This window comes from Lissotriton helveticus, chromosome 7 (genome assembly GCF_964261635.1).
Source record: "Lissotriton helveticus chromosome 7, aLisHel1.1, whole genome shotgun sequence".
NCBI classification, from domain to species: Eukaryota; Metazoa; Chordata; class Amphibia; order Caudata; family Salamandridae; genus Lissotriton; species Lissotriton helveticus.
Window position 1 is genome coordinate 474,545,351 of NC_136068.1, and position 10,754 is coordinate 474,556,104.

Genomic DNA, 10,754 nt, shown 5'->3' on the forward strand with positions numbered 1-10,754 from the left:
TGACACTGAAGTTTAATGATACTGCTATAACCCAGTTTTATCTGCAGCTTGGAACGTTAGTCAGGACAGATGGGGACCATAAGCGCTGGGACACTCTGTTTGAGTAGCTGCGTGCTTCATAAATGATCTCATTCATTCAATTATAGCCTTTTGTTTTTTCTCCATATTTTATGGAAGGCACATAGCTGTGGTTGACTAATATTGCCTGATTTCTGTCCATGTTGAGTGGAGAGTGGGAAGCAGGGATGATTTGACAGATCCCTGTGTCCTCTTACTGCTCCTGAAAGTGATGTCAATTTACAAGAATTACAAGAACTGCAAGTAGGAAAATCAACTAGTCCCAGAAGGGAGTCAAATTTGATATGAAAGGTTCTGGTTTAAGTGTCTATATGGGATCGTCCCTACTTTGAGGGAAATTCACTCTTTCAGTCTTGGACGTTTCATTCAAACTTAGTGTTCCATAGTTTCTGGCATATTACAAAGTGTATAAAATGGGGGAAGTAGAAGATGCTGTTTAACATATATGTGGGGTAGCTCCATTTAAAACAATCAAAGCTCCTCTCACAGCCGCTAAAGGCAGCTACAGCTAAGTCAACAACCACATCTCACCACAAGGGCACTGTTATATTCGCTCACAAAAGTATGTTTGAAAGTCTTAAGAAGGGTCCCCTATCCAACACATTCCAGAAACCTTTGCCCACAAGGATAGCTTCTAAAAGGCCCTTCTAAGGGATATATTGAAAGCAAATTTCCCTTTGGGAACAAGCAGTCCCCTATAGTAGGCTACTGCATCAAGGAAGACAAGCATTGGCAAAGTCAAAATTTCTTACATTGGAAGCCAACATTTTGATGTTGCCAATGCTTTTTTGTTTTGTAATCGTTTTTCTAAAACTAATGCAAAAATCATACTTTCAAACTACACACTGGGTCAGTAGTCCTGGGCACTAATCGGGCAACTTTTTTAATATGCGAGTGCAAGTGATACAATAGCAGAATTTCATCGATCACATTGAAGCGAGCCAATGGCTGAAGTGGGCTGATCAATTGTCCCATGTTGTATGTTGTAGAGGGCGGAAGAAAAATGTGAATGGCACAGTGAACCAATTGATAAAGAAAGCGGTGAAACCCCCTATAAGTGAGTATATTATATATATAAGTTTACTAAAATCAAACTGGTTTTGGCCAATGCCAGACCTAAAAAGGAAGAAAAGGGTATCGATCATTGGTGAAATGTGATCCAAGTGTTTATGACAACTTTCCAGCACCACTGCTAAATTCTCTTCAGTCAAGTTTAGATTGACGCGCGAGGAGGAGAAGGCTGATGATGGGGGAGAATCTGAGATAGACAAAACAGCCACAAAAATGGAGTATGTGGGTTTCGGTAACGTAGCAAATGGTCAATCTCCCTATATGCTGTGAGATGCATGCCAAGTCCTGCCTGGACCATACACTGCCCCATCTTCTAATCTCATAGTTTGCATGAAACTGGACAAAATAGTCAATATACATGACCAGATCCCCCCCATCCGTCAGCCACATATTCAGACACAAATTCAAATTCTAAATGCTTGAATTCAATATTCCTAGCGTTTCACCCAAGTAAAGAGTGAATAACAGGAAAATTGTGTACTTTTATAGCAACATGCCACCAGTTAAAAATAGGACCCCTAAGAAGGTGAAAGAAGATCAAAGAAATGTAATCTTCACAGATGAAAAAGTAATCTTTTTTTACATTTCTGTTTTTTTCTTAAATACACCACAAGTACAGTTACACGATTTAAACTATAAGGATTGTTAGATGGATTACTTAATGGCACATTTCGTACAGGATTGCTGTTGCATATCATGTAAAACAGTTCACCCATAGTTGTATCGGAACATCAAGTACAGTCAGGGCTTTACGTGGGGAAAAAAAACTGGTGGTGCTCTAAAAGGGGCATGGCAGTTTTTTACAGGGGTGTGGCCTATCGAGTAGGGGCGTGGTCTAAATCAAGATAACTAGCATTGTGTGCTTAAGAAAATCATGAAGTCGCATCCAGCAAAGGATAATAAAATAGGCAAAACATTATATTTATTAAGTGTAAGCCCCTGTCACTCACAAACCAGACAGTCAATATACAACCAGGCAGAGGCACACAGAAAGGTTGAACAGGAAAAGAGCCACTTTCTAAAAGTGCTATTTCCAAACTTAGAATTTAAAAACCATCTTCACGAAAGGATGTGTTATTCAATTCTGAGTCCAGGGATACCAGATTCCATATGTCTATTTTGCCGTTATGGGAAGATATGCAGGTAAACATGTTACACATCATTCCCCATATGGGCAAGATAGCCTTTCAATAGTGAAAAACTAAATTGGCAGTATTTCACTATCAAGACACGTTACGCACACTAGTAACACCAAACAAAAACCGGGACGTCTGGTCACACTACCTTTGACCTTTGAGGCCCGAAAATAGAGCATCCAGCAAAGGATAATAAAATAGGCAAAACATTATATTTATTAAGTATAAGCCCTTGTCACTCACAAACCAGACAGTCAATACACAACCAGGCAGAGGCACACAGAAAGGTTGAATAGGAAAATAGCCACTTTCTAAAAGTGCTATTTCCAAACTTAGAATTTAAAAACCATCTTCACTAAAGGATGTGTTATTAAATTCTGAGTTCAGGGATACCAGATTCCATATGTCTATCTTGCAGTTATGGGAAGATATGCAGGTAAGCATGTTACACAGCATTCCCCATATGGGCAAGATAGCCTTTCAATAGTGAAAAACTAAATTGGCAGTATTTCACTATCAAGACACGTTACCCACACTAGTAACACCAAACAAAAACTGGGACGTCTGGTCACACTACCTTTGACCTTTGAGGCCCGAAAATAGAGCCCCCTAGAGCCCCCTTTCGAGGCCCCCCCAAAAAAAAACTGGGGGGGCTCAGACCCCCACTGACCCCCCACTTAAAGCCCTGAGTACAGTGTACAACAATATTGGAAAATAACATCCGATAAGGCGAGTTACCACAGCTTTGAATCGTTAACAATGGCTAGATGTTAATGTAACCCGCGTCACTTCCAGATCCCCTAAGAGGACCTTGGGAGGCCTGAAGGAACAGATCCCTGACTTGGCTGATAGGAAAGAGTAGCCCTGGAGTGATTCAACTCTCACCTGCGGACTCTAAAGAGGCTTTCTGTAGACGAATGGGGTCTGACAGATGATACATTCTCATAGGATGTGGCAGGAAATCTTTCAGAGATACAAAGGAGAAACAAAGGCTTAGTAGGAGCAAATACATTGTACTTAATTAAATGTTCATTTTTACTTTTATTTAGAAATGTTCAATTTTCTTCTTCCCTTTCAATGACAGATGGCTATATTTCATCTTTTGCCTCCCCCTGTTGTTCTTCCGGCCCTGTTCTTTCTCTCACACATTATGCTATATTTAGGGTCGGAGTGAGATAGAAAATAGGCCTGGGCACCAAAAGAAAAGTGATCCCCATTAGCGCATCAGATAGCTAAAAAAGTGCCCCACATTTGCAAATTGGGGCAGTTTTGAATTTGTACCAACACAGTGGATTTGGGTTTTGCAAGGTATGGAAGACTACATGCATTTGTGAGTGTTGCAGGCAGTTTGTGGTGATATCAGGGAAGTCAACATTGAAAGCCCACACATCAGACCATAAAACAGGACCACAAACAGACAAAAAAATGGTTTGCATACACTGACCCGTCAGACAAGCCCCCCTGGCACCGCATGATTCGTCTATGGGCCGCTGCCTTTTGATTAGGTTCATGCTATGAGAATACTGGATGCAATAATATATACGAGTATACATATTGTGGATTTTCAGTTGTAGAGTTGTAGATCTGCAGTGCTGTATGGATGCTTATTTGGAGAATCATGCAGTTATACTGTTTCAGAGGTATTAGTAATTTATTGGATCAATTTATGATCATTCACATAAAAAAGCAAAACTGCTCAGATTATACAATAAAAACTTAGAAAAATAAAAGTAAACGGGCTTGATCAAAAAGAATGAACATGTAGTATTTAACAAATGAATATTCATTTAAATACAAAGATACTGTTTAAGAGGTTCCTTTGTAGAATTGTAGTGCTGCAGGTGTACAATTTCAGAATTATAATAGTGCAGTGGGTGTGCAGAAAGTAGGCCTGTGCATTTGTCAAGCATTTACTCATAGACTTGTGCAGTTTTAGATGTACGACTGAAGTTGTGTGGTGTAGGTGTGGAGTTGTAGTATTGTTGTTATGCAGTTGTAAGAGAGTACAACTATAAAGTTGTGCATTTGTGGATTTGTAAACTTGCTGAACTTGCAAAAGTGTTTCCCTATAGTTATATAGTGTTGTGATGGTGTTTGTGATTATGTCTACAGTTAAAGGAGGACTTATGTGCAGGGAGGCAGCATGTGCGCAACAGATACGCAGATGGCTAGATAGCAACCACATACCTATAGGACAATAGTTTTTATCTGAATGGCATTTAATCACCAATAGGTTCAAATCTAAAAAAGCGAACCTGGTAAATGGTAAAACCGAATAAGTGGTTTGCCGAGAGGGTGCCTCATGCTGCTGAAGCACGGGAACAACGGGGCTGGTGGGTCTCCAGTGCATAGTTTCATGATTCCAGTGTTGGTCATACAGTATTAGCTGGGCCTCTGGAACTACACCATTCTCTTGCGGTTGCATTTTCCGCATATTTATGGATTTGCTGCATTTACCACATAATCCATCTTCTTCTGCATAAGCTGCAGGTTTCAACAACAAAAACATTTTTTTCTTCAAAGGATTAAATGTTGGTAAAAACTCAGCAACACTTTTCAAAAGTTTCCTGTTCACCTTTCAGTTGCTTAGTGTTGTATGTTGGTGTTAAACTGAAACTAATGAGGTAAAGCCTTTGCCCAGACACTACTAACATGCATACAGTTGACAAAATAATGAATACTGTCCCAAAATGTGCCACACTACACTGCATGTTTTTTGTTTTCTTGCTGCATAATTCAGTCAACCCTTCAGCATAATTTGGTTCTCCCATGCCATGTAATTCTAGCAGCTCTTTAGGGACCAGCGAGGGGTAGATTTTGCCTCTTGAAGTGCCTCAAGATTGCCACTGGGCTAGATGTCACAGTGTTGAGGTCAATAATATTGACTTGCAAATATATCTATTTAAAAATATTGGCAACAAATGCATTGCCAAGGTAGCACATATAGACATATCTAAATGTACATTTCTTCTAATCTTACCACATCAACTGCCCCTGACGATATGTTGGTAGTCTATATGGTGGAGTCGATATAGGTGCAATTCAATGTAAAAACTTGATTATTTGGTAGCTCACAGATGCATCCTGTATTCAGTGTGGAAGAATAACCGCTGCTGAGGCCCCTGCCAACCCCAAATGCTCTACTTCCTGTGCTTGGACCACACTTCCTTCCTTACTTGTGATGAGATGATCTTTTTCTGAAGAGAGGAAGCAACATGAGTCCGTACATGTTTTGTCTCATTGGCAAGACCAGAGGCACTCCTCTGTAACCAAGCTCCAACTTTGACATTTCCATCTGTCCAGAGGATGTTTGATGGTTGCCTTGACCATTGCACCTTCTTCTCTCCTGCGGGTCTCATTTCCGCAGTGGTGACCTCAATGCCTCTTTTCCATCAGACTTTCCTTTCTACTCTGTACACTACATCTTTCGGCTCCTACCCAGGGTTGTTGGATTTATGCATCAGTTCAGGACCAAAGTATGTGACTGGCTTAAATACACTATGCGGCAAGAAAGGCAATGTGTGTGGCAAAAAATTACACATTCTCTATTTTGGCATTATAACAGAAATTAATACTTTCTGTGCAAAGGTTGCACCTCACTAGTACCAGTTTAAAACACTCTCAACCAGCAACTTCAAGGGTACTTGTTAACATTTGCAGAGGTCTGTCTCTGTACAGCACAAAGGGTATCACTTTTGTGGTCTCTTACCAAATCTGGCACTGCACAAAATTTTCGCAATACAGTCCTGCAGATTTTCATATAAGCTTACGTTGACTATATGCTCCATCCAGGACACCAGACAATGCTATATACTTGAAGTCCAATGGGTGTCATTGTTGCTGGTAGCCCGTTCTTGTGTACTACTACCGCAGTGACGCTCTACTCCCTCAGGCAGCGCTATACTGTCACTGACCTCTGCTCCAACCAGGGTATGTCTTCTGCCACTAGTTTCTGAGTCATTGTAAAGCTTTGAATTATCATTGGGTGCGATTGCTCCCTGAACGTCTGTCTACCTGCTCTCTCCAAGACCTCAGCTAATTTCATTCTGGAAAGTATGATGTTATAATTTCGTCTGCATGTTAGGAATATATTTTATTGATATAATGATCTGTATAGATTTAATCTTCTTTTATGATGTGCTTTTATGGTCGATTTTATTTCAACCGAATAAAGCCTATTGAATCGAATTGAATGTCATTCTGTGATTGGCCACTAGGGATCGCTCCTGCACTAGCTCTGTCTGTTGCCTTCAGCCCCCCCAGCCAATGCCATATTCAGAATGGTCACTGGGTGTCTCATGCCACGGAGATATCAAAATAGGGACGATAATGTAAATGTAAATGTATGTGTCTTTTAAAGCCCACTGCTGCCCTGAGGTGTCGTGGCGCTGTAGACCGCTGGGGAACCCGTCCTGGCTATCCCTGTGAGATGGTCCCTACTGGGTATCTCCAAGGTGAAACCAGGCATCCCCGGCGAATGGAAGTAAAGCACAGTGAAAAATTGGTAGGGAATGTGCATTATTGAAGATGTGTTGTTTCATTATCTTAGATTATGTCTCTTCCATGAAGTCTTTTATTAGAAATGCATTTCCCACTTTGGTTACCCCTCTTCCATAACACTTCAAATATTGCTGTTTGCTACCTGAGGTTGTTATCCCATACTTATTTTTTTTTCTGTTTCAGGCCATTTCAAGTATTCGATGCGCCACCAAGAGCTACAAAGTTTGAGCGAAACAGCAGAAGAACATTCACAACCTGGTTATTCTTGGCAATCACTTTCTGTGGATATGCAGCATTTGCTTCCTGGGTAGTCTCAAGATCACTTCCTGTAGGCCTTTTTGGCTCACTTGTCTTGTAATCTGGATACATCTACCTCTTGGTATTTCTGGCTCACATCCTGTTCATACCACAATGTTCTCTGCCCTCTCTTTCTGAAGATCACTATCTGTTGGGGCTTTCAGCCCACATCCTGTGCACACATACTAGAACCTTGCTCGGTATTGTGGAGAACAGGTACCCTAGTTACGAGGGCTTAACTTCCTATGACAACCGTCAATGCCATGCCTGGAACCACTAGTGATTGACTTGCTCTGAAGCTGCCATCTTTTGCCAGCCTCACTTTCTTAGGAGCTTAGATCATAGACAGACACAAGTGTTGACATCAACAGCTGAAAGGATGGTTCTGATAAACAGTAAGAAGCATTCTGGAACAATGTTCGTGCTGCAGCTTTTGCTGGCCACCTTGGCCCCATGGTCGTCGCTTGGGGAGGATAGTAATGAAGCTGTATCAATATCTCCAATAGAAGAAAATACAGAAGGAGAGGAGCTACCCACTTCACCCCCTATCTTAGATTCTTCTGATGGAGGAGCTGAAATCAGGTTGAGAAGTACGATATTCCTCTCCACTATGGTCACTGATCATGAAATTCCTAACACTGGGCCAGTGACTCAGGAAATGGCATCCAAGCCACCGGCAAAGCCTCAGATTGTGGCTGATTCCTTAACTACCATCGAGAAAATTGAGGAGGGTACACCAGCTCAGAGCTCTCTGAGCACCGTACAAGAAATGTCTACACCACTGTTAACCTCCCCGCTTCCAAGGCATGAACCTTCAACTTTTGCAAGCAGTGACGTCTTGACAACCAGTCTCCCACCAGCGACAAGCCTCATGTTCAGATTGATAACCAATGACAGTGGCCTCACCAGTGTGGTTGATAAGACCACAGATGCCGCTACATACTCAAGCTCCTCTTCAGTCCTTCTGACCTCACCAACCCAGGCGAAGACCAGTGGCAGTAATCTCCCTGATGAAGGTGCCCCTGGGGATATGGCATCCACTGCCTCGCTCTCACTCAGTACCCATAAGCTCCCATTAACATTTAAGACAATGGCATTTACAACCAATCCGGGCTTGCGTGGTTCAACCCAGGTTTCAGAGGCTGAAACACATAGCACCACCATAATGACTACACAGCCCCATCTAACCACAAGTAACAGAGCAGGAGCGAGCAGTACCACTTCACATTCCACGTCAATACATACACCTTCTTCAGGCGGTATGACCAACCACTGGTATATTGTCATTGCAGTTGTGGCTCTAGCCTTGCTGCTCCTTGCTGTCTGCTTAATGTGGAATGTACATAGAAGAAGAAGCACTGGGTCCACCAGTTTCCAGACCACAAACAAGAAGAAAAAAAAAGGAGGCGAGGATGCCTGGGCTGGACCAGTCCATATGCCAGAAGATAATGCCGTACCGGTGGACGTGTTGGTGGACGAGTCAGACCAGTCTGGTAAAGGCTTGACACTAACTACTTTCTTTAACAGGAGAAAGTCCCGACAATGCTCGGTTGCCATGGAAAGTGTTAATGTCCAGTCTGAGAAGCCAGCCAAGGAGGAGGCAGCACCACTCCTGTCCCCGAGTACCAATGGGCAAACCAATGGAGGCACCAGTCAGCCACAAGCCAGCATTGCTATTCCAACGTCCGTGCAGGAGCCCACATCCACCGCTTGCAACCAGGAAGCTACTGTACAGCTTCAGGCCAACGGCCAAATAGCTACTGTTCAGGAACCTCTACCAGCTCCCTTTGTGGATCCAGATGACCTGCCACCACCTCCATCACCACCTCCGCAAACAGACTTCCCAGCACCACCATCTGCGTCGGACGCAGACGACGCAGGCAGCATGGTCTAAGGCCGTGCAAATAGAGTCTGTGTCCCTGGGAGAATATAAGAGAGGATGGGTTAGGGATACATCGCAGTCTTGCTCTAGAACCCCCTCTTCTGACTCCTGGACCTTTCTCACACCGTGACCCTGAGTGTCTGCTTCTCTTGAACAACCCCCCCTTAGAATTACATTGGCTCAGCCTCATTCACCGCAGGGTGGCTAGGAGCTTTTCCATTGAGGACATGCCCAGAGATGCTACATATATCTTAGAAAGTGTTATGGATACAGACTACTTTGTGCTGAAAACGACTTTTTTGAGGAGACTGGCACACCTTTAAGTTGCTACACCACTACCCTGTTATTATAAAAAGTTCTCCTCGGACTTCCACCTTCAGTTTGCGATTGGAATTAGATCCAGAAAAAGGTTTTACATGTCCTCCTCAGAAAACAGTAATTGATTTCAGTTGGTATGATGTCCTAAAAATGTCCATGTTCCAACAAATGCCACTGTGTTGGGTGGTCGTAGCATGAACGTTTTCAAAGCAATGCAGAACGAAAAGAGCAAGGGTGATCACACATGACCCCTGACCCTCAAGACAGTCTGGTCTGGAAAAAGATGTCCTCAGCCACATCTGTTAGCCCTGCGCCTTAAACTTCACTGCCAGGGCATTTAGTCCACCGTTAAATTACATTTTTGCTCCAATTAATTTTTAAAAAACTGCGATTCCGTTTGCGGGGTGCAAAATCTATCAACCTGTTTATCATTTTAAGTGCTGATGAAATAAAAAAACTGAAATTTTGTTGGGCTGAGATCAAAACTGATCTTGGGCCAACATACAGTTGGCAACTCGTGTTTTTAGGTCAAGCATTCGAGACTTTAGTATATACTTATATATTAGTATATACTTATATGTGTATGTACTTTTTGGGCTCTGGACATCAGCACTACGACTTGTCTGCTTCTGCTTAAGGACTTTTTTCTGTTCAAATGTCTCTATTTAACTGTCTTAATAAAAATGGACCAGTAGAATTTGAATTTGAATTTAAAAACATTTATTGAGCGCGCTTTTACCAAGCGGTTTCATGGCACTTTAAGGATTACGACCAGCAGATAGCAGCAGAAGAAGGCATATTTAGTAGAGAAGGCGCTAGAAAAAAGAAAAGTAGAGGTCAGTAAAATAACAGAATTGCTTTTTGCTGAGGGACTTTTTTATTTTACTTTTCTGGCAACTGCCTCTATTTAACTGTCTTGATAAAAAACGACCAGCAGAGGTCAGTAAAATACCAGAATTACTTTAACATTCTCTAGATTCCAGTCCATAGAAATTGTCTTCCACGAGCACCCGTAGACAATAATTGTTTACTTCAAATATTGTATTTTCAGTGATATGACCACCGAAGGCCCTGATTTTACATTAAAAACAGAGCTTTGGACTATACCTTTTCCCGCTGAAAGGCAATATTTCTCTCCATGTGTTCCCAAACCTGGGGTGTCATGCAGTTTGGTGCTTACTTTCCCTCCATGTTTAAGAACAGTAGATGTTTCAACACCCATGCTAATGTGCTGCATAGCTAAATACAAATAAGGTCCTAAAGGCGAGACCAATTGCATTGCAAATGCTTGTTTTTAACGTTGTAGGAATTCAATCTTGGGCTAGCACCAGTCCCCTGACTTAGGCATAGAACTTATCAAAACTCCCTGCTCCTGGTGAAAATGTGCCGAGCGATGACATGTTTTTGCTGAGCAGGTGACCCTTTGTCACCAGGCCCGCATAGTTCTAGTCCTGAATTTTCAATTAAGAGTG

General features: G+C 42.2%; 1 protein-coding gene across 1 annotated transcript in view; it reads left to right on the top strand.

The window, feature by feature from the left end:
* SPN (sialophorin) overlaps positions 1-9,658 on the top strand; it is a 32,548-nt gene extending 22,890 nt beyond the window's left edge. Inside the window, exon 2 of the mRNA XM_078652443.1 lies at positions 6,969-9,658. Within this exon, the coding sequence (XP_078508569.1) occupies positions 7,462-8,976 (1,515 nt within the window). The 5' untranslated portion in view covers positions 6,969-7,461 and the 3' untranslated portion in view covers positions 8,977-9,658. The remainder of the gene's footprint in view (positions 1-6,968) is intronic.
* Positions 9,659-10,754: the final 1,096 nt, after the last annotated feature.